At 44.4% G+C, this 24,317-nt stretch overlaps 1 protein-coding gene across 3 annotated transcripts; it reads left to right on the top strand.

Annotated features, from left to right (window-relative positions):
- Positions 1-4,235: 4,235 nt before the first annotated feature.
- Positions 4,236-24,317, top strand: LOC132687494 (ADP-ribosylation factor 2). Of its 3 annotated transcripts, none has more exons than XM_060645802.2 (5): positions 4,269-4,362; positions 6,908-7,074; positions 14,625-14,735; positions 20,452-20,576; positions 22,514-24,317. In XM_060645802.2, exons 2-5 carry the CDS (start codon positions 6,927-6,929, stop codon positions 22,673-22,675), a joined length of 546 nt encoding a protein of 181 aa, XP_060501785.1. In that variant the 5' UTR covers positions 4,269-4,362; positions 6,908-6,926; the 3' UTR covers positions 22,676-24,317. The 3 variants fall into 3 exon arrangements, with proteins under 3 accessions (XP_060501788.2, XP_060501785.1, XP_060501786.1); XM_060645803.2 differs by having other exon boundaries at positions 4,292-4,368; XM_060645805.2 differs by lacking the exon at positions 6,908-7,074 and having other exon boundaries at positions 4,236-4,362.

A 24,317-nucleotide genomic window follows, 5' to 3' on the forward strand; every position in this document is an offset into this window, starting at 1 on the left:
ATTTTTAAAGAAAGGAAGACTAGCTGATGCAATGCAGCATTCTAGCTGCAGTCAGATTTTTTGTTGTTGGGCTTTTTGTTTGTTTGTTTGTTTTTGCTTTCTGGGTTTTGTTTTGTTTTGTTTGTTTTGTTTTGTTTGTTTGTTTATGAATAGGTCTTTTCTCTTTGGAGGATCAAGGACAAACACCTATAGTCACAAAAATCAATTTGTTCTGGAAAGTCTGAGTGGGCAGGAGTGATGATAGAATCCTCCATGGAAGGGAATGAACGTTGCTATGGAAACCAGCTGATCCTTCAGTGCAAGCCCCAAAGCGCTTGCCGGGCTGCCTAACCCTGCATATTAATATTGTGGGTCTGAAGAGCTGCTTGCACCTCTTTGAAAAGAAATTATTCAGAGATTGGTCTTTTTTTTTTTTTTTTAAGTTTTATTATTTATTTATTTATTTTTTATTTTTATTTTTTTGAGAGAGAGAGAGAGCGGGAGTGCGTGCACAAGCAGGAGAGGGGCAGAGAGAAGGAGAGACAGAATCCCAAGCAGGCTCCGCAGCATCAGTGCAGATCCCTACAGGGGGTTTGAACTCACGAACTGTGAGATCATGACCTGAGCTGAGATTAAGAGTCTGACACTTACTCGACTGTGCCACCCAGGCGCCCCAGATATTGGTCTTATGAGCTTTCATGCATTTTGAGAAAAGGGAGTCAGAGTCTGCTGGGAAGGCTGAGTTGCCCGAAATCTTAAGACACTAGAGGCCCACAAACTGCAGCTCACTGGGCTTGGCAATACTGGCTATCTGGCGGTTCTCAGGAAGGCTGTAGAGAAAAAGCGAAGGTGTGTCTTAAGGTTTTTCCTAAGGATTAATTTTCTGGAGGGCTGTTTCTAGGGCAAGGAACAGGTACAGCAGGGGTTTTCAAGAGAGGGAGAAGACATCTCTTGAGCAGAAGTGTGACCAGAATAGAGGGCTAAGGGGGCGCCTGGCTGGCTCAGTAGGTAGAGCATGTGACACTTGATCTTAGGGTCATGAGTTTGAGCCCCATGTTGGGCATAAATAAATAATAATAAAAAAAGAATAGAGGGATAAGTTTAGTGATACTTGGGGGAAGGCGGTGTGGGTATATTATGTGACATTTAGACTCTCTGAACTTAAATGTTTTCATGTGAGAATTAGATGAGATAATTATCACACAGTACCTGACACATTTGGTACCAGATCCAGCAATTACGCAGCAGATAACTAACCACCACTACCAAGAATACTATACTACTGGTAACGCTGTTAACTAATCTTAAAGTCTAACTTAGAGAAGGAAAGCTATCTCCAAATAAAATGTTTCTCAGGGTGGAATGATCTTTGTTTCTCCCAGGAGCACTCTGTACTTTCCATGCTGTACAAATAACCTTCTATTGACATGTGATCTTTTCTATTAACAAAAAGCCCCCGGGGCGCCTGGGTGGCTCAGTCGGTTGAGCTTGAGCTGCCGACTTCGGCTCAGGTCACGATCTCACAGTTCATGGGTTTGAGCCCCACATCAGGCTCTGGGCCCACCGCTCAGAGCCTGAAGCCTGCTTTGGATTCTGTGCCTCCTTCTCTCTCTGCCCCTCCCCCACTTGCGCTCTGTCTCTCTCTCTTTCTCTTTCTCTCAAAAATAAATAAACATTAAAAGAAATTAAAAAATAAAAACCAATCAGTCAACATCACTTACAGTAGCAATTTATTTATTGGATCACCACAATTGAGCTGGATGAACCTCCCCTGAACAGTTACCATGATCTCAATTAAACCTTCTTCCTAATTGTCAGTTTTGTATTTAAAAAAAAAAAAAAAAGTTGAGTTTTGCCCTCTGAAATTAGTATTTTCTCTAGATCACTTAAAATCACAACCTTGTCTCCTGAATACACTTACTAGCAAATTAGAGCGGTTTTCTTCTAGCCCCTCTCCCACACATTCCCCATGCATATCATAAAAAATATATGAAACATATATGTGTGTATAAAAAACACATATAAAAAGATAAAACATAAATATGTGCGTATGTATATAAAACATGTCTCTGTGTTAATGTGTGAATCTATATATGGTTGTAATCCTTTAATAATTGAGTGCCATGTGGGCAGGGACTTTGTTTTATTCACAGGCATAATGCAGATCTTGGGAAAATAATGCATATTCTCAGGTCGGTAGGGGTGGAGGGATAAAGTCTCATTATTATCAGCTCCAACATTCCTTCTGTAGGTATAAACAATGGTAGATAAAAAGCTTTTTGCTATTTCATCCTTTTTTCACGTTATGAGGAATCCATTTAAGCAACCTTATAGTTTCTGGCAAAACAGTTTTGCATCTTTGACTTGAAAGTCAGCAGAAAGACATGAATAGATGTAGTAGATGAAATACAAATACTAGTAAACATTTGGGAAAAAACAAGTAATCGAAGAAATAAAAATGAAACCAACATGAGATCCTTTTTTTGGTGGTTATCAAATCAGCAAACAAAACACATTAAAAAGAGCTTACCAGATGATGAAGTAAGCACTGTTTTCACTTGGTTGATGGGAATGTTCGTTTGTACAGTCTACTCAGAATACAATTTGGCTGTGTAATTGTTATCGAGACTTAAACAACTTCATGTTTTGACCCAGCGATTCCACTTTTGGACTTCTTTCCTGAAAAAAATAGCAAGGAATGCTGGGGGGGGGAAGTTCACTGCAACATTATTCACATAGAAAAACTTAAACGCAATCTAAATGTTGAACTCCTTGAAAATGATTAAATAAATCAGGGTATATCTGTATGATGGAATATCACACAGCTATCAGAAATGTTAAAATATTGGGGCGCCTGGGTGACTCAGTGGGTTGAGCATCCGACTTCAGCTCAGGTCATGATCTCATGGTTCATGAGTTCAAGACCCAAATCAGGCTCTGTGCTGACAGCTCAGAGCCTGGAGCCTGCTTTAGATTCTGTGTCTCCCTCTCTCTGCCTCTCCCCTGTTCACATTCTATTTTTCTCTCTCTCAAAAATGAATAACATTAAAAAAAATTTTAAGAAATGTTACAATGTTAAGTAATGTGGAAAATGCTCAGATTAAAATGCTAACTGGGAAAAAACCCAAGTTTTATGTATTGCTAATCTGAACTATGTAAAAATTGCAGAGAAGAATGTCTGGAAAGAAGTAATTGAAAATATATCAGTGATTGCCTCTAAGTGATAGAATGATGGGTAATTTTTTTCTTTTCTCTTCCCCTTCCTCCTTTTCTTCCTCTCTCTGGTGAGGAATGCCATTTCTCATGTATTTTTAAAAGCAACTTTGTATAAGTTTTTTATAGTCAGAAAAAATTTTTAAGGAGTCATGTAGAAAAACCTCCTATATGTTTACTTTCATATGTACAATCACTGTGACCGGGACAGAAAGTATTTCATTAAAAAGATTAAGACCTAAGCTTTTATCTGTGGCCGGCTACTTAATTTTCCTCTTTGTAAAATGGAAATGATAGTTTCTAATTCACGAGGCGTTATGGTCATGCAGGTAAAGCCCTTGACTTTCATGGCACACGGTATGTGTTCAGCAGGTGTTCATTTTCGATTATTTTTTGTTAGGTATCATTTACAGCAGTTGGTTACCTTTTTAGCTAACCAAGTTGGCATTGAGAGGGACTGAGTTATTATTGAGTGGAAGTGAAGACTGTGGTACTGTGACATCTGAACTCTGCAGGTGGCTAGTATTTTACCCAACTGTTGAAAATCTGTTTGTTTAGAGGCAGGGCTGCAGTCTAGCTTCAGACTGAGTAGGAAACTTTCCTTAAGCCTAAATTCGGTGTCAGCGTCTGGGTATTTCCTACACAGGACACCGCCCCAAACTAGTTTCTACTTTTAGCTCAAACACGGTAAATTTCCTTAAATATCCTTATGAATTTGGCCCCGCCCACATGCCCCCACCCGGTTGGTTCCAATGCTCCCGGGGTTAGTTCAATCCCAAGGATTTTTCCGAGTTGATTGGCGCAGCAAATCGGAAATCCTTTTACTTTTCTGATTGGTCCCGCGCGCGGCACTGGGGCGGGGCGTGTGGGAGTGTCTTGCCTGGAAGCCGGGAGCTGTCATTGGAAGATAAACCCGGCATTTCCAGAGCTTCGTGCCGTCGCCTAGGTCGCGAGGGGCGGGCCTCCTCCCGCCCAGGCTCTTATTATCCTTTGCATTGGCCAGACATGTCGTCACTCACAGAACTTCGAGCTCATTGGTACGAAAGCTCCAAGAGGCGATGGATGATTGGTTGGCTGCCGTTCCCGCCCCCGCGCCGGTCGCCATTTTGCAGAGGGGAGCCGAAATCCGAAAGGCAGTGGTGTGGGTAACGGTGCCCTGTGCGGCGGCAGGTAAAGGTAAGTGCGGCTGGGTAGAAGGGGCGGCAGCATTCAAGGCCTGGCTGGATTTCCGCACCGTCAGCGGCCAGGAAACCAGAGAACAGCGGTTGGCCTGCGGAAAGGGGTCGGGCTCCCTGTCCCTTTTCCACCTTCTGTAGGGCCAGCGCTGCGGGTACCCGGGGGAAGCTTGGCGCGTCCACCGTGACCCTCCGCTCTCCCGAGGGCAGGCAGGTTGAGAGGGAGCGGCCTGGCGGACGGGCAGAAAAGGCATTCTGGATTCTTCCCGGGGACCCGGAGCCCGTGCCTGCCCGCCGCGCACGCCCATTTGCTCCCCTCCCCCGCCCCCTTCTCGTTCGCGCCCAGAGGGTCTCGCCGCTGTTCCTCCTTGATGGATAGTTGGTGCTTGTGGCAGGGAAGGGTGAACGTGCTAAAGAGGCGCCGGGATCGGGGATATTTTTCCCCAGAGGGTTTCCAGAAACGCAGCGGGATTTGGGAGCCCCTGGCAGATGAGGAGGAAGAAGAGGGAAAGAGAAGCAGGAGGGAAAACCTAGGTGGTGTACTGTGTGTGGTTGGGAGGGGGAACGGAGCACGAGTATTTGGCTCAAAGGACGTGTAAGCGGGAAGTACCTCCCCACTCCACTCCCAGCACGTTCCTTACAGTTTTTCTCATCTATGCGGTTTGCGTTTTTTTCGGAAACAAAGACAAGGCGTCTCTAGTTTTGTCGCCCAACAAGATTTTGACTGCTGCAATGCCCTGGACGTTTGTATACTTTACATACACACCATCTGTGAATGATAAAAGCATTCATCATTCTTTGGTTGTAGCAGTTCATCTTCATTTATGTACGGGATAAATGCTTCTTTCCTCTGATGGCGGAACAGAATGGTATATGCTTGGACATCATACGTGTTAGGCTACTGTGGGAAACCGTTGAATTTCATTCGTGAGGCCTCTGGAATTTGGTGACCTCCCCTCTGAGGTCACTAGGGTCTAGATGAATGAGATTGGCAGTCCTTACTGCATTTTCTCTCTGCTCTGCCAGGGAGTAAAGTTTTTCTTTGTTTAGCAGTTTAACTGGAAAATCATAGTCTTTATAACAAGGATTTTTGGGTGGGGGGGTGGGAGAATCTTTGTAGACTTTGAGGAGCTTGGTTCGAGATTCAGACAAAGTACTATTTTAAGTCTTTAGAATGTCAAGCTTACACTTCATAGGCTGATGTGTTAAAAGACTGTAAATTCCTGCAAAGCTAGTCTGTCTTTACTCTTGCCTTTCTTTATAGAATCTATCATGCACTCTCCTAAAAAATAAAATATTGAACATGTATGCTGTTAGATATCAATAATAGTGATTACCTTTTGGGAGGTCAAGATTGGGATTGAGGAACAAGGAGCTCTGGGTCGCTGGTAATCATCTTTTTATGATTGGTTCCTGACATTTCATTGAACTGTATGGTTATCGTGTGTGTTTTTATCTGTGTGTAAATTATATTTCAACAAAAAGTAAAAAAAAATTGGTTGAGAGGCAGGTGATGTCAACACTGGATGCTATGGGATCTCCTCAACTCTTTGCCCAGTTTCTCTATTAGCAGTGCGGTGGCTCAATGCCCTATTTCCTCCCCTCTGAAAATTTTGTAGGTTCTTTTCTGGATATTGATACTGATTGCTAGCCAAAGGCAACTACTAAATTTCTAAGAGATACTGATACTTAACCTGCCTTAAGGACTTTGCTTCACATCCAGTAAAATACACTGGTTCTGGGGCGCCTGGGTGGCTCAGTCGGTGAAGCGTCCGACTTCCGCTCAGGTCAGGATCTCGCGGTCTGTGAGTTCAAGCCCCGCCTCAGGCTCTGTGCTGAGAGTTCAGAGCCTGGAGCCTGCTTCGGATTCTGTGTCTCCCCCTCTCTCTGCCCCTCCTCTGCTCATGCTCTGTCTCTCTCTGTCTCAAAAATAAATAAAAACATTAAAAAAAATACACTGGTTCTGTCCTTCATTAGTTCTCATTTCAAGAGAGTGTAGATGTATATGTTGTGGCATGACTTCCATACTTAGGGTGACCAAAGCCTGCTGCCGTAGTGGTATCATTGACTGTGTTTCCATTATCCCATTTGGGTGCTGCAAGGAAAAAAGAGAATTTTGTGGCAAGACATCAAAAAGCTTAGTTGAATTTCCCTTTTTTTTTTTTTTTTTTTTTTAACGTTTATTTATTTTTGAGACAGAGAGAGACAGAGCATGAACGGGGGAGGGGCAGAGAGAGAGGGAGACACAGAACCGGAAGCAGGCTCCAGGCTCTGAGCCATCAGCCCGGAGCCGGATGCGGGGCTCGAACTCACGGACCGTGAGATCGTGACCTGAGCTGAAGTCGGACGCTTAACCGACTGAGCCACCCAGGCGCCCCTCCTTTTGAAAATTAGATACACTACTCTCTCTTTATTGGCCAAATTATACTTAAAATTGTTTAAATTTTACTAGGAGCCACTTCTGACAGAGACTTGTATTTTATGTATGGCGTTTCCATATCTCTGCAAAGAACAGTTACTTAATTTGCCTTTCTTTTCAGGTAACAGAATTCAGTCACAATGGGGAACGTTTTTGAAAAACTGTTTAAAAGTCTATTTGGGAAAAAAGAGATGCGGATTCTTATGGTGGGTTTGGATGCGGCTGGAAAAACCACCATCTTGTATAAATTGAAACTGGGAGAGATTGTGACTACCATCCCCACAATAGGTATGTTCAGGACCTGTGACAAGACCAATTTACAACTTAGTATCTTATACTTTCGCATGCTTTTTTGTTATTGAATACTTTTTTTTTTTAAGTTTATTCATTTTGAGAGAAAGTGTGAATGGGGGAGGGGCAGAGAGAGCGGGACAGAGAGAATCCCAAGCAGGCTCCATACTCTCAGTACAGAGCCTGATGTGGGGCTTGAACCCACGAACTGTGAGATCATGACCTGAGCTGAAGTCAGATGCTTAACCGACTGAGCCACCCAGGCATCCCTATTACTAAATACTTTTTTTGAAAATTTTGTCTGCCCCAAGAGCATAAACTTTTTGAGGCCAAAATTAGGTGGTATAGAATTTCTTAGTTGTTCCCTGGCATCTCTAGGACATTGCTAGGTTTACAGGGCATTCAAATGAACACATTTCGGTTTAAGCACACTTAACCCTATCTGCCTGGCAAAAAAAGGAAAAAGATAATGATTAAAACAGGGAGGGCAGCGGCACCTGGCTGGCTTGGTTGGTAGAGCTTGGGACTCTTGATCTTGGGTATTGTGAGTTTGAGCCTCATGTTGGATGTGGAGATCACATGAAGATAAAATCTTAACGTTTATTTATTTATTTAAAAAAAATTTTTTTTTAACGTTTATTTTTGAGAGACAGAGCACGAGCAGGGAAAGGGGCAGAGAGAGAGAGAGAGACAGACAGACACACAGAATCTGAAGCAGGCTCCAGGCTCCAACCTGTCGGCACAGAGCAGGATGCGGGGCTTGAACTCATGAACTGTGAGATCATTACCTGAGCCAAAGTTGGATACTTAACCTACTGAGCCACCCAGGTGCCCCTATGTTGATTTATTTTTGAAGGAGAGAGAGACAGCGTGAACAGGGGAAGGGCAGAGAAAGAGGGAGACACAGATTCCATAGCAGGCTCCTTGGGACTCTTGATCTTGGGTGTTGGGAGTTTGACCCTCATGTCCCATGTGGAGATCACTTAAAGATAAAATCTTAAAACAGACAAACAAACCGGGAGGGCAGGTATGTCCTCTCTTCCACTCAGTGTGTGTCCCAGCCTCAGCCTGAGATGGGAGCTGGCAATTACTGTTGCCTCTTCAGTCAGACTTCCTTCCAGCTGGCCTTTCTAAGGGGAAGCATGTCCGCAGGAAGTATGCTTCTAGGTTTAAAGATGCAGTGTGATTTTCTTCACTCTGGCTCAAACCAGTTGCTTGAGTTGGTGTCCAGCTGAAGAATCTGATTTATTCCAATGCTGGAGGACGACATGGCAGTGTAGTTATCCCTGCACCCCGGCACTGTGTTTTGTGGGCCATTTAGGGATTTTGCAAAGGCAGGTTTGACAGGACTTGATCTCTGCCTTATGAACTGCCTCTAGATCCAAACTCCCACGTAAGAATAGGCTCCCCAGGATGATGTGTGAAGTCAGTAGCATTCTGAATGTTGGATTAGTCACAGGAACCAAAGGATCGACTTCCAACTTGGGCAATGGTTTCAGAGATTGCAACATTTGGAGAAGGAGGAAACCAGATGGACAAAAACATTCATACCCACAATTTTAAAAAAATGTCATCAGTCCCAAATGAAAATAGCAGAATTGTGTGGTTTTCTCCAATTATAAAAATAATTCATGCTTCCATGATACCAGACCTACAGCAAAATATAAACAAGTGTTAAAAACACTGTACCATGAAGATTTTGGTGAAGGGGTATCTGGGTGGCTCAGTCGTCGATTAAGTGTCCGATTCTTGATTTTGGCTCAGGTCATGATCTCGTGGTTTGTGAGGGTTCTTGAGATCGAGCCCCGTGTTGGGCTCTGTCTGCACTGACTGCATGAAGCGTGCTTGAGATTCTTTCTCTCCCTCTCTCTCTGCCCCTTCCTTGTTCTCTCTCTGTCTCAAAATAAATAAACCTAAAACAAAAAAAAAGATTTTGGTAAATATTTTTGTAAAATCATATGTGTGCTGTTTTCCACCTTACTCTGCATTAGACAGTATATATGGATCTCTCTTATTATTTCCTCCCTGTGGAATGCTTTCCCGCTTTCTTCCTTAGCCTCCTCCCCCTTTATGTAGCTAATGCCAGCTCATTCTTTTGGTCTTAGTTTACACATTATTTCTCAGGGACACCTCTCCTGATACCCTGGACTGGTTTTCCCCTGGTAAAAGTTTCCATAGTAACTTGAACTTCTTAGTAACTCTCAACACATTTGTCATTGCTTGCTCACTTGTCTTCCTTCCAACAGTGTGTGTGTGTGAGATAAGGGCAGGAACCATGTCTGTCTTTTTCACCACTGTTCCCAAGCCCCTGGCAAAATGCCTGGCACATAGTCGTCCAGTAACTATTTTTAAGTTTACTTATTTTTGAGATAATTTTTAAAGTTTATTTTACACATTTTGAGAGAGAACACACAGAAGGGGCAGAGAGAGAGGGAGAGGGAATCCCAAGCAGGCTCCATGCTGTTAGCACAAAGCCAGATGCTGGCTCGATTTCATGACCTGAGCGGAAATCAAGAGCCTGACACTTAACTGGCTGAGCCACACACAGACCCCATAAATATATATATATATATATTTTTAAGTTTATTTATTTATTTTGAGAGAGAGAGAGAGAGAGAGAGAGAGAGCACATGCATGCGCACACATGAGCCAGCTGGGGGGCAGGGAGGGTCAGAGAGATTGAATCCCAGCCAGGCTCCGTGTGGAGAGTGCAGCGTGGGGCTCGAACTCAGGAACCATGAAATCGTGGCCTGAGCCAAAAATCAGGTCAAGAGTGGGGCACTTATCTGACTGAGCCACTCGGGCACCCCTGTCCAGTAAATGTTTGGTGAATGAATTGGATACCAACCTTGTGGTAGATCATTAAACTAATGGCCCCCAATGCATCATTCCTCTCCACGCCCATATGCAGTTCCCTTCTACTGTGATGCTCAGCTTGGCCACAGGCTTGCTTTGGCTTAGGGAGCATCAACAAATGTAATTCAAGCAAAGATGAAGTTAGTGCTTTTGCCCTGGGGCTGGCACTTCTGGAACACTGCCACCTTCAGAAGAGGAAGCCCGATGTTCCTTGAGAATGAAAAGACTACCTGGAGAGAGAGAAGCCTGGCCCAGCCCCCAGGGGATTCCTTGGCTGAATGTACTACAGGGGGAAACCCAGGCAACCCACAGAATTGGTGGTGGTGATGGAGGGAATCATTATTTTAAGTCACTAAGTTTGGGGGCTTACCTAACGACTGATACAGATGAACATCGCATTTTATTTTTATTTTTTATTTTTTTTAATTTTTAACGTTTATTTATTTTTGGGACAGAGAGAGACAGAGCATGAACTGGGGAGGGGCAGAGAGAGAGGGAGACACAGAATGGGAAGCAGGCTCCAGGCTCTGAGCCATCAGCCCAGAGCCCGATGCGGGGCTCGAACTCACGGACCGCGAGATCGTGACCTGAGCTGAAGTCGGACGCTTAACCGACTGAGCCACCCAGGCGCCCCGAACATCGCATTTTAATAACTGGATAGTATTCCATTGTAGCTATATTTTAATGAATTTCCACTGATGGTTGTTCTTTGTAAGTGATGCTGAAGTAAGCATCTTTAACATTTTTGCAAAGTTTTCTCCTTGCAGTGATTTCTGGAGGAGGGATTGCTATGTTAAAACCAATGTACATTTAGGGGGGGCTGGCTGGCTCAGTCAGTGGAGCATGTGACTCTTGATCTTGGAGTTGTGAGTTTGAGCCCCGCATTGGGCGTAGAGTTTACTTAAAAACAACGTACATTTAATATGGGTACACACTCACCAAAAAGGTTGTGTCAGCAGCTACTAAAAAGTGTTAATTTCTCCAGGGAATTTGCCGATCTGATAGAGAAAAAACACTGATTTTTATTGGGATTTCTTCTATTGTAAGTGAATATATTCAAACATCAGTGGGTCTTTTGTATTTGCTCTTCTGTGACTTGATTTTAATATGGTTCTAGGGTTTTTTCTTTTTGTTGGCATGTTTATATGTCTCTTACCGATTTGAAGAAGGACATTATGGGTCAGGAACAAGTCTTGTCCCATGCTGGTTTTCCAGTTGATGGTCTTTCAACCTCTTTTTTTCTGTGTTTTGCCATACAGAATTTTAGGTAGCCAAATTTACCAATTTTTTTCTTTTTTTAGGTTTGGTATCATTTTTAGAAAGGTCTCCCTCAATCTGGGGTCATAAAAGTATTCACCAATATTTTCTACTGCTAATAATAATGCGTTATTATTTTTTTTGCATTATTTTTATTTCATTTTTAAAAACATTGAAATATTTACTTGAAGTTTATTTTTCTGTTACAAGTAAGTTAGGGATTTAGTTATATTTATATTTATTTTTATTTTGTTTTTTTTAATTATTTATTTTTGAGAGAGAGGGAGAGAGACAGAGTGTGAGCTGGGGAAGGGGCAGAGAGAGGGAGACACAGACTCTGAAGCAGGCTACAGGCCCTGAGCTGTCAGCAGAGCCCGAAGCGAGGCTCGAACTCACAAGCTGCGAGGTCATGACCTGAGCCGAAGTCGGCTGCTTAACCGACTGAGCCACCCAGGTGCCCCTAGTTATATTTTTCAAATGAGAAGGCCAGTGCTGTCCAGTAGAACATTCTGCAGTGATGGAAGTGTTCTGTGACCGCTGTCCAGGTTGATAGCCATAGCCGCAAGTGGCTCTTGAGCGCTTGAAATGTGGCTAGTGCGATTGAGGAGCCCACGTTTTTAATTTCAATTAAATCCAGACAGTCACATGTGTATAGGACACGTGCAGGGATAGACAGCTCTCCACCATTTATTGGCTAGTGTTTCCACACTGATTTTATTTTATTTTATTTTATTTTTTTTAATTTTTTTTTTTTCAACGTTTTTTATTTATTTTTGGAACAGACAGAGAGAGACAGAGCATGAACGGGGGAGGGGCAGAGAGAGAGGGAGACACAGAATCGGAAACAGGCTCCAGGCTCCGAGCCATCAGCCCAGAGCCTGACGCGGGGCTCAAACTCACGGACCGCGAGATCGTGACCTGGCTGAAGTCGGACGCTTAACCGACTGCGCCACCCAGGCGCCCCCCCACACTGATTTTAAATGCCTTCTTTGTCATATATTAAGTTTTCATGGGTGTGTGTGTCCTTCTGGACAACCCCCTGTTGTCGTCATTTGAACTTAATTATTTCAAGTATTATTAAGGTTTGATAATATCTTAAAAAAATTTTTTTGTTTATTTATTTTGAGACACACACACACACACACACACACACACACACACACACAGTGTGAGCGGGGGAGGGGTAGAGACAGGGGGGTGGAGAGAGAGACAGAGACAGAGAATGAGAATCCCAAGCAGGCTCCGCACCATTAGCACAGAGCCTCATGCGGGGCTCAAACTCACGAAACCGTGAGATCATGACTTGAGCCAGAGCCGAGAGTCAGACACCTAACTGACTGAGCCATTTGGGCACCCCTAATATCTTAAAAGTAATTTGTTACCTGTTTTCAGAGAGTTCTTGGTTATGCTTACTTATTTTTCCAGATTACATTTAAGATTGTTTTGCTAAGTTTCCTATCCCACTTCCTTTCCCTCTTTGCTTTAGAATGGCATTGAAATTATGCATTTATTTAGCAAGAATTGAGATTTCTGCAATGTAGTGAGAGCCCCTCGCGAAAACCAGGCTTGACTCAAAGTGAGATTTGGAAAGTGAGCAGTCCCAGGTTGTGGTAGGCCTCAACAGTCATGTTTGAGATTTGGGTGTGGGAAGCCAAAGAGATTACTTTTCCCCCCTTATTTTAAATATTTCAATCAAGCATGAATGTGTAGGGAAGTGATATGACCACATGTGTTTTGAGAGTTTTGATTAGAAAATGGTAGTGGACAGAGAGGAAGAGTGGCTGCTGCTAGGTTAGTTAGGTTGCTTCAATAATTGAGGCAAGAAATGACAGTTTCATGGGTTAGGGTGACTATTAGATATTTAGGAGGTTGGACAGATAAGATTTGATAATGAGAATTCTTTTTTATTAAAAATTTTTACTTATTTTTGACAATGAGAGAGGGACAGAGTGTGAGTGGGGGATGGGCAGAGAGAGCGAGGGAGGGAGACACAGAATCCAAAGCAGGCTCCAGGCTCTGAGCTGTCAGCACAGAGCCCGACCCGGGGCTCAAACTCGTGAACCGTGAGATCATGACCTGAGCCGAAGTCGGACACTTAACCGACTGAGCCACTCGGGTGCCCCCATAATGAGAATTTTAGGGGTGAGAGAGTTGAAAGTGTCAGTGATGCCTTCCAGATTTCCAGCTTGTGGGATGAAGGGGTGCAGGGGTAGCTAGGAGAGGAGCAGGTTAGAGGGGTGGGGATCTTAAGTTCAGTTTTGACGTACTGCCTTACCGGAGCCTTTGAGACATTTAACCAAAGATGTTGGATAGAAGGTTGGATTATGGACCTGAAGCTCAAGAGATCTGGGTTCAGATCATGTAAATTTGAGTCATTAGCACAAAAATGGTGATACAGCCCCAGGAGGGAAGGAGATTACCTCTGGGGATGTGGAAAGAAGAGAATGGATGGGGCAGTACAGAGTCCTAGAAGTCCATCATCTAAGGATCAATTAAATGTGGTTGAGCTCACTAAGTAGACCAAGAAGGTTCAGCCATAGAATTAGAAGGAGAATGGGAAACCAGGGAAGAGTTTCAAGGAGGGAGTGAGCAGTAGTGTCAGATGTGAAGTCAAATTACCTAAGAACCAAAGAGCATCTGTTGGATTTATTGACGTGCCGGTCACTACTTGCCTCGGCAACGCCAGGTCTGTAACATGGTGGGGCAGAACCAAGGTTTTCTAGGGTACAAGGTGACACAGTAGGTGCAGTGAATGTAACTATTCTCAGAGAAGTTTGGCTTTAACAGGGAAAATAGAGGGTGGTAGCAGTTCAAGATGTGGAGTCAAGGAAGGGCTTTTTTTGAAAGATGTAAAGATTTAAGCGTGCTAAGAAGAACAGGGTGGGGATTTCAGAGAGCGGGGGGAGAGCAGCCCAAGGTCTGGCGGTATGAGTGGTTAGAACTGACATTGGATAGTGGCCCTCTTCTGTTGTTCCAAGGAGGGAAGCAAAGGGTGGGGAAAGGTGTAGGTAGGTTTCTACACTGTTTGGTGGGAGGTGAAAGTCGTCCCATTAGTGGCTTCTGTTTGCTCTGAAGTGCACTGTAAGATCTGCTGAGAGAAAAGAAGAGGATGTGTGAGGTTTGAGTCTGGAGAGAGTAGAGAAGGTGATGAGTGAAAGAGCGAGCTAACATACTCGGTTTTGTAAGCCATAGATCTTTTCTTCTTTTTTAAGTAAGCTCTAGGCTCAGAGTAGGGCTTGAACACACTATCCTGAGATCAAGCGTTGCATGCTCTATCGACTGAGCCAGCCCAGCGCCCCCTGTAAGCTATAGATCTTTGACTAGCAAGTTGCTTTGTAAATTAAAAGTACTGTCCAAATGTTAGCTGAAATTCATTGAAATCATTCAGCCAACAGAAGTCTTCATTAACAATTTTCTCCGTCTTCCCAATTTAGGTTTCAATGTGGAAACGGTAGAATATAAAAATATCAGCTTCACAGTCTGGGATGTTGGTGGCCAGGACAAAATCAGACCTTTGTGGCGACATTATTTCCAGAACACCCAAGGTAAAGGTTATCCAGTCTGTGGCCTTGGAACCATTTGTATTAAATGCGTCTAAAGTTGGATGCTCGTGGCAAAACCTTGTGCTCTGCTCTGTTTGGACTGTCAGTCGTTCCTTCTCTTCCAATGACCCACTTACACTTCCTGGGGAGGTTTCTTTTTGGAAAATGGTCCCTGCCTTTCTAAAAAAGGTGCTTGGGCATTAATGCCCTACCTAGAAAACTTCTCTTAATCCAGATTCGTTAAAAAAGGGCTATCCTGATGAATTTTGTCTTTTGGTTCATTGAGAATTGTATGTATGTTAGATGAAGTACCGGTATTTGAAGAATTTGGATTCAGTAAGCTCTTTTAAACCTGTTGAGAATATCTAAGAATCATGCCTCTGGAGAGAAAGAAATGAACAGGCGTGGCTGGAACCCCAGATGCCAGCGTCTTGTGTGGCCACAGTCCCTCCCTGTTGCCCTGCTATTCTAGAGGTGTAGGAATCGACATGCATATCCCAGATCCTTGCCTTGTTTCCTTATCACTGGTTTCTTAGAAGTTGGGGTTCTAATGGGTCCACACCCATCATCAATCTTTTTGAGGTTTTTTCCATGGATTTTGTGTTGGATAAATGCTACCTTCTAGAATGTTGCCTGTCAAGATATCCATAAACTGTTCACATAGCTGTTTACACCCTGATTCTCATGTAGAATCGTAACCAGATGGCATCTTCATGCTCGCTTTAGAACTTATTTGGAGTCTTAATTTTGCAGATTCTACTACTGGTGGTGTTTTCATTGCATGCGGCTCATAATAAAGGCCTGTATTTGTCGGTCTTATCACACCCAGTGCCCAAGCCTGCTGGCCCTTTATGTTTTAGATCATTGTTGTAGCACTTCACTTCATTTGCAGCTATTTTCTCAGCCTTTAAAGTAAATTGTATATTTTTTTTCTTAAAATGCTGTGTGTGCGTGTAAACATATATGTGTGTATGTATACACACACACACACTTGTTGTTGTTGTTAGTGGAAACTTCAAAAGATATAAGGAGGAGAGGATGCAGAATGAACCCCCCTTGTACCCATTGCCCAGCTTCAACAGTTTATTAGCATTTTGCAGAGTATGTTCTAGCAAAGCCCAGACGTGATACCTTTTGCTCATGTATCCTTCAGTTTTCATTTCAAACCGATAAAGCCTTTTTTTCTGAACATAATCTCCATGCCATTATCACACCCCCAAAATTAGTATTAATTCTTTAATGACAAGTACCCAGCCCGTATTCAAGTTTCTCCAGGTGGGTCAGATATGTCCTTTCTACGTTTGATTTGTTTGCATTGGGAACCAAAGTTCACACATTGCGTTTCATGGTTACGTCCCTTTAGTCTCTTACTCTAAAACAGATCTTCTCCCCACCTCTTTTTTTCCTGCGTCATTTTTTGTTAGATGTTTATCCTGCATTTTGGATTTGGCTGATTATTGTAGTGTTACTTAATTTGTCTATGGATATCTTGTAAAATGGTAGTTTGTTCTAGAGGTGTGGTTACATTCTGGTTCATATTGGCGGCAAGAATACTTCAGAAGTGGTGCTAAGTACTTCCTGTTGTATCACATCTTAACACAGGCCTGGTTGTCCCACTTTTAGTGATGCTAAATGGATTCAGATGGTTTCAGCATACTTCTCCCAAAATAAAGTTGCCTTTCACTGAGTGATTCTAGCATTCGTGGAAGACTGCTAGATCTGTTATTAGAGTTACAGAATGGTGATTTTTCTAGATCGTGTCATTTCAGTTGTATTTGTTAGCTGAAATCCTTCTAAACAGAGAACTCCCATCAAATATTTGGTTTCTCTGAAATATAGTTTATATAAGAAAGGCAGAAAAAGTGCTTAATTCTTTACCTTTATTGATCTTCAGAGAACTGACTTGATAACCTAGCAACTTGCATGATGACTGTTATATTTTTATATCTCTGTTTCAATCCGCTGCAGACAGTATACCTTCTGATACTCAAGAGTGTTCATTTATCTTGGGTTGGTACTTGCCATAATGGCCAGACGGATGCAATTCCTCATTAGTCAATAAATCTAGAAAGCGTGGGTCTGAACCACGGCTCTGCTATGAAATCTTGGGAGGGTTAAGTAATCTTTTCTCAGTTTCCTTATCTATAAAATGGAGGTACCACCTCCTGTGTTGGATCATTTGGCTTGAATGAGATTGATTTTGTAAAATGCTTTGTTCGGTGGTTAGATGGTAGTAGGCTAGGAGCCTGTATTAGTCTGGCTTCTCCAGAGGAAACAGAACCAATAGGATGGATGGAAATATATATATCTATATATCTATAAATATATATATATACATATATCTCAGATTTATTATAAGGAACTGGCTCACGTGGTTACAAAGGCTGAGCAGTCCCAGGATTTGCATTTAGCAAGCAGGAGAACCAGGGTGGCTGATGCTAGAAGTTCCAGTCCAGAGCCAGAAGTCCTGGAGGCCAGTTCCAGGATGGCCAGGCAGGGACTTCTCTCACTCTTTTCTTTTCTTCAGGCCTTCAGTGGACTGGAGAGGCCCACTCCCGCTGGGAAAGGCAGTCTGCTGATTCAGATGTCATTAACCTCATCCAGAAACCCCTCCCAGACACACCCAGAGAAGACGTTTGACCACATGTCTGGGCACCCCGTTGGCCAGTCAAGTTGACATGTAAATTACCCCATCACAGAGCCCAAATTGTGAGAGGTTTTACTTCCTCATTCTCTGGCAGGATTCCTTTTGCCTGCCTGATTCAGTGCTGTCACCTTCAGTCACCGAGTTGAAGTGCCTTTTTGTTTTCAATCTTCTATTCTTAACAAGTCCAGTTTAATTGAACTCCAGCGACTGTTGCTTTGATGGCAGGCACCTGGCTGTGTTCTAGGACCTTGCGGTGCGTAATTTAGACTGCTCATGAGATTAGCGAATGGGGAGTGTTTGAAGAATGGATTTGCTGTCTGTGGTGGGTCCAGGCATCTCAGTTCTGAGTGGCCTTGGATGCTGCCTCTTTTTCTTCTGCCAGCTTCTCAAAGGTCAGGCTGTCTTTTATTATTTAAATTTTCTTCATCAGTATGTTGAGTATGACAGACTAAATGATAGCTTTTAGCTCTCCATTAAGACATTTGACTGTCTTCACTAGGCTTCCCTTGTATAGATTGGAATTTGAATAGTTTATGTGATTTCTTAGTTGATTATATTACATAGAGTGCATAAAATGGTCCATTAGTTCTCACGTGGACAGATTTTTCTCTTTTTTTTTTTTTTTTTAAGGTTTTTCTCCTTGATTGTAGGTGTAGTAATTTTAATTTGTTAAATGGTCATACATTTATACGGTTCAAATTTCCAAAAGAAATAAAAGTGTATAATGAAATGCCACTGTCTCCTTCCTGTCTCCTAACCACCCAGTTCTCCCTCCGTAGACCAGCACTTCTGTTTTTTTGCACATCTGTCCAAAGATATTTTCTGCATGTCAGCTCAGAGCCCAATGCCGAGCTCGAACTCACTCATGGACCGTGAGATCATGACCTGAGCCAAAGTCGGATGCTTAACCCACCGAGCCACCCAGGTGCCCCAGCCTCCCGGCCTTTTAAAACAAATTGTAGTGTACCATTCATGTGTAAAATGATCTTTTCTAGGTTCTCCCCGTTCAAAAGTAGAGTCAGTCTGATGCTAGATTCTTTTGTTTCTCAGATCAGGATTTATGTGAAAGCAGTATAAAGTGGGCCCTGATATTTATAAACCTTTGTTTCTATCAGGAATGGTGAAGGGATTCTACGTCTGCTCCCACCCTGTCAACTCTGCTTTGGAGACTAAGGATCTCCTCGAATTTCTGGATAACCTTGTTTGCTTAGTTATGATCAGAGACCTGGTTATACTATTGGTAGAATATTGCATCCTCGGGAGAAGTTTTGGATGTTCTGCATTGTTTTAATCTGATGTGATATAACAGACGGGACTTTGGCTCGGGTGCAGCACCCGAGCACCCCGAAGCTGTGGGAGCTCCTGTCTGAGGAGTGGGCCACCCCAGAGCAGCTGGCCAGGCAGCTGTCGGGTGGGCCTGGGAAGCAGGAGGAAAGGGGCAGAGGGCCAGCGCCGGTTCTCCCTCCTGACATCGCTGTGAAATCCGTGTTGGAGGCAGCCAAGAAGTCATCCTCACATGCTACACTTCTGCTACCGGGAAGGTCCCTTTGGCAGTGTCCCCATAAGCTGTGGCTGAAGCGGGGCACAAATCTCCCCAGCGACAGGGAGGCCTCCCGAGGCAGCCCGTTGCGTCTTCAGTTTTGTTGACTCTTTGTTGATGTCCTGTAGTTTGTACCCACTGATCTTCAGGGTACTTATAGAGCTATATGAAACCAGTTGAACCTCTCTTTATGGCATGAACTCTTAGATATTTGAAGACAGCTGTCAGTCCCCCAGTGAGTCTTTTCTCGAGATAAAATATCCCCGGTTATGTCAGTTCTTTTTCGTCTGACATCGTCTCTAGTTCCTCTGCCATCCTAGTCTTTCTTTGAATCCTTCCAGTGCGCCTGCATTGTAGAGCGTGGGGTCCTGCAGCGACCATGTAATCTTCACAGGATGTTCTGACTGACACACGATAGAGAAGGCTTTTTATCGCCCATACCCCAGAAACTGAGCTGCCGACACTGCCCTCGATACAGCCTGAGAGCATATTAGTTCTGGCAGCCGCTTCACGTTTTTGTCGCACGGAGGGCTTATTGTCAGCTAACCACCAAGTTCTTACTATCATTATGTACTTTACTATACACGGACGGCTGCGAAGACGGTCTTCCCCGTTCTCTATTTGGGCGTGAGTAGGATTTCCCAGGGAATCATCTTGGCCCAGTGCTTCCTCCAGCCAACGTAGCAGCAACCAGGTCTGTGCAGGTTTCTACCACCTTTGCTTCCACACAGTGTGGTGGTATCTTTCTTCGACCTGTCTCTTGCTTCCTGGGGATCCCTGATGCTCTCTCTAGTGTGGGATCCTGCAAAGATTTCCCGACACCAGCTACCTGGAGTTGGGCCAAACTTCACAGGTCAGAGGCACAAGATTCCCTCACTTCAGACACCAGCCGTAAATGGGGTCCCCAGACCACCCTCACTTCTCATGGGCTGGCTGCAAATTCAGCAGTTCCCACAACCCCCTCAGGTTCGGTAATTCATCAGAATGACTCACAGGACTCAGGAAAGCGAGATACTTAGAATTACAGTTTTGTTATAGCACAGGGATACAAATGAACCAGCCAAAGGGAGAGACACATAGGGCGAGGTCTGGGAGTTACCAGACACAAAGCTTCCATGGTCCTTTGCACACGGAGAAAACACTGCATTACCTCTGGCACGCTGATGTGTGCCAGATGTGTAACATCATTTGAGCCTTGCCAACCTGGGATGCTTCTCTGAACTTTGATGTCCTTTGTTTTTATTGGGACTTCATTATGTAGGCATGATGTAGAAGCAATGTAATAAAGCATGAACCTTAACCTTTTCTCTCTATATTCTTGTTTCTGTTAATCTGGTGAAGGCCTGTGATGCTTCTGAAAAGGTAGGTGGGTTGAGTGTGCAGCAGCCTTCCTGACTCTGGAGATTAGATGTCCTTCCTTATGGATTGCTTTCGGTGAAACCATACACATAAGTAGGGAGAAGCTGTAAGGACGTATAAACAGTTCCCCTTTCCAGATTCAGATTACCAACATGCTTGTGATTTCTTTCCAGGTCTGATTTTCGTGGTTGACAGTAATGACAGAGAGCGGGTCAATGAGGCCCGAGAAGAACTAACCAGAATGTTGGCAGAAGATGAGCTCAGAGATGCAGTTTTATTGGTGTTTGTAAATAAACAGGTATGTTGTTGGCTTTCTGAATACCGGGACTGAAATTTCTGCCAGATGTTCACTTAAAAATATGGATACTTAAATTAGATATCTGCCTTCCTCTCTCTCTAGTCTCTCCTGTAACCTTCCCACCTTACCCCCCACCTCTCTCTCTCTTTTTTTTTTAAAGTAAGCTCTAGGCCCAACATGGGGCTTGAACTCACAACCCCGAGACAGCCAGGCGCCCCCTATGCACCTCCTTTTTAGCTTATGTCTTCTATTCATTCATGCAACAAATATTAATTGAGCATCTACTAAGATCCAGGCATTGTTTTAGGTATTGGTGTTGTAGCAGTGAGCAGCAAGACGGACAAAAATCCCTGTGTTCATGGAGTTTGCATTCTAGCGCAAGCAGAGTCAGTCGGTAAATAATATGTAATGTGTCTGCTGGAAGTGTGGAGGATAGATGTGGGGAAGGGCCAGGATTCCTCCATCATACGATGACATTTGAGAAGAAGACCTGAAGGCCAGCAGGAAGGTGGCCATGTGGGGCCAAAAATAGCAAGGCAGCCAATACAGCTGGAACAGAGCGGGCGGGGGCGGTGAGGGAGGAGATGGTTGCATCATAGGGGGCCTATCTTCCAGGAGGAGAAGGGTCTTCTACATAAATGTAATGGAAAGCAGTAAAGGAAGAGTGGGAGGAGGGCCAAGTGTAGAGCCGTCCCACCTCGGGACTCAAAGCTGAACTAAGCTTGGAAAAGAAGGTAGAGTTGTGGAACGTACCAGCCCGAGATAACCGCAGTCAATTGTGGTGTGTTTCCATCCACTTTCTCCTCCATGAACACATTCGTTATGTGACTGAGCTCACGCTCTTCTGACTGGGTTGCATCCTGTGTGTCACTTTTTCTCTTGCCATCCAGCTCTTTGTAATCATGATTTTAAATGGTGGCTGGGTCATCACTCAGTGATTACCCTACTGCTGGGTTCGATGCCAGTCCAGAATTTCACTAGTGAGCACAATGGACTTTCAAAAAGAAAATGACGCTTGTTCTTTTTAATTATAAAAACAGAACATGCCCGTGGTATAAACATGCCAGCAGTTCAGAATACCAAGTGAAATGTTCTAGCCTCACTCTTCAGGGTAAAACATTGTTGAATTTCTTCTTTTCCCAGAGTTACAACGTTCTATGCCTGTGTAAACAGTTATGTGATTGTATTCATATTTACATTCTGGAGATCAGCTTTTTTCCTTAGCCTATCTTTGATGTCATTCCATATCACTATATCTAGATCCATATCAATATATCCAGATCCATATCAATATGTCTAGATCTACATTATGTGGCAGGCATGGTTGTAGGAACTTGAAATATATCAGAGAACAAGCTTGTAAACAAGCTTGGGTTCTAGTTAGAGGAGACAGATGATAAGTAATTCACGTACCAAATAAGTAAGTTTTATAATGTAGCAACATATGGTGACTGCGGCATTTGAAAAGATTAAGCAGGACAATTAGGGAGGGGTCCCGGGGGCTCAGGTCACGAAGGCCTTGCAGACCATCACAAGGACGCTGGCTCTCCCCCTGAGAGAGACGGAGCTGTTGTCGGGTTTTGAAAGAATGGTTCGCTCTTCCCCTGACCACTGGGTTGAGAGCAGACTTGAGGGGAACAAGTGCAGAAGCAAGGGGACCAATTAGGAAAGTTCTTTCAGTGCTCCAGGGTAGAGGTCATGGTGCTGGCATCGGGAGGGTATCTGCGGAGGTGCTGAGGAGGGGTCAGATTCTGCATCTGTTTTGATGGTACAACCAGTAGTGGTACCCAGTGTGGAGTTGAGAGGTCAGAGAGAGAGAGAGATTAAGGATCAGCTGAGCTCAGACTGTGGGGTGGGGTAGGTTTGGGGAGAAGAACGTAGCATTTTGTTATGTGAATGCATCGTTAAAAACTGACTTCCGGGTTTTCTTTTTCAAGGATCTTCCGAATGCTATGAACGCAGCGGAGATAACAGACAAGCTCGGCTTACATTCCCTCCGCCAGAGAAACTGGTACATTCAGGCCACTTGTGCCACCAGTGGAGATGGGCTTTACGAAGGCCTGGACTGGCTCTCCAACCAGCTCAAAAACCAGAAGTGATCAGAAGCGATCCCTTCCCCGTGCGTTGTGGCAAAGTCAGCTGGCCTCTTCTGTGTGCGTGCGTGCGAGGAGCTGAGTGTGGGTGTGTGGCTGGGAGCGGGAGCAGCTTTCTCACACTGTGCCTTATACATGCTGTAAGAAAACCAGTCTTACGTTTGAAGAAAAACCAGTGTTACATGTGAAATGCTACCTTCCACTTCGATAGCTCCGGCGCTCAGCCTGGCCGCGGGTGGAGGGCTCCAGGGGGCTTCCTGGTGCGCGCTCGCCAGAGCCGTCTCCACAGCGGGCAGGAGGCGGGGAGCTGGCTGGGGGCTGAGTGGAGCTGGCAGAGCCGGGGCTGGCGTCTCCGCACAGCTCGAGTCCCCTTGGACGCTGGTGTCCTTTTGTAAGCAGGAAGGTCCCGTCCTTCTTGCCCATCACTGCCAGAGCTAGCAACTCACTTGTCAGTGCTTTAAAGCAAAAGATCCTCAAGAGGAAAAAGGCACTTGCTTCCTGCGGGTTTGAAGTCCAGATCTGAACTTTTCCCTTAAGTTATTTTCTTCCTGGTGTAATGTGCTTCATTTAAAGGAACTCGAGGTCTTTTTCATTAGAGTGTCAAGTCTCCATAACACTAGAAAATTGTCCGGTCCTTCCCTCATGCTAGTTCCTTCCCGTTTGCCTCTTATTTGCCCGATGGAGACCATGTGGGGTAAGTAACCCAGCGGGAGGCCGAGGTTCTTGGCCACAGGGTCCTGCGGAGGGGCAGGCGTGTGTCCCTGCGTCTGTCTCCCCTTCTCAGGTTTCAGGCTCCCGAGGCTGCTGCTCCCACTTCTCTGTCCCGTGCTGAATGTTCTGTGCTCAAAGCGGGAGGTTCACTCCTGCGATGGAATCGTCGCCAAGTTCATGATCTCCCTTCAACTTTCGGTTTTGGTCTGTTTCTGTTCCCAGAACCACACACCTCTGAGTTCTGCGAGTGAGAGAGGGTTGAGAGCTTCCTTTGGGGTCGAGATGAAATTCCCGGCCACCCCTGTGACTGCCCCTGAGTCGGTGCTCACTTTTGGTATGAAAATGTCTCCTCCGGACCGCTCTCTGCGGCGCCCGCTCCCCCTCCTGGATGGCAATAATGTCCTACGTGGAAACGTGCTTTATGTGGTCCTCAGAATGTTCATGAAAATGGCCTGGAGGTGAGCTTGGTTTCACGTGGTAGTCTAGAGCTCGTTTGGCCAGACAGCTGTTGACCGGATGTGTACCTGAGCACTTCCACTACGTGACCCTTGAGAAGTCCTTTTTCAAAAAAACTTCTTATTCAAATTACAGAGGAGGGGAATGTAAGGTGAACTTGAACTAAAGTAACCCTTGTTTATTGATAATAACGAAGTCGATACTACCAGGAGATTTCCTGCCACGATCAACGTGGGGTGTGATGTTTTTCTGTAAGATGTTGACCCTAAAGACTGTTCATTGCAGTACTGGCATCCAAGTCCCGATTTGGTTTTTAACCCTGGAACAGTTCCTGAGAGATTTAAGTTGTGCGCCTCAAATGGGCAGGGACTGTGTCCTATACTTTTGTATTTGTGCTTAGTACGGTGTACCTAGTACAGTGCTAGGCCTCGTTTAACAATTGTCGGTCGGTTGGACAATAAAGAACTTGCTTTGGAAGGAG

The sequence above is a fragment of the Panthera onca genome (assembly GCF_046562875.1).
Source record: "Panthera onca isolate mPanOnc1 chromosome E1 unlocalized genomic scaffold, mPanOnc1 haplotype 2 h2.Chr16_ul_2, whole genome shotgun sequence".
NCBI lineage: Eukaryota > Metazoa > Chordata > Mammalia > Carnivora > Felidae > Panthera > Panthera onca.

What these genes read in the sequence shown, in the direction of transcription:
- LOC132687494 (XM_060645802.2), top strand. Translation starts at nt 6,927, where the DNA reads ATGGGGAACGTTTTTGAAAAACTGTTTAAAAGTCTATTTGGGAAAAAA. An exon ending in GACTACCATCCCCACAATAG is followed by an intron (nt 7,075 to 14,624) that starts GTATGTTCAGGA and finishes TTCCCAATTTAG; the next exon opens with GTTTCAATGTGGAAACGGTA. An exon ending in TGGTGTTTGTAAATAAACAG is followed by an intron (nt 20,577 to 22,513) that starts GTATGTTGTTGG and finishes TTCTTTTTCAAG; the next exon opens with GATCTTCCGAATGCTATGAA.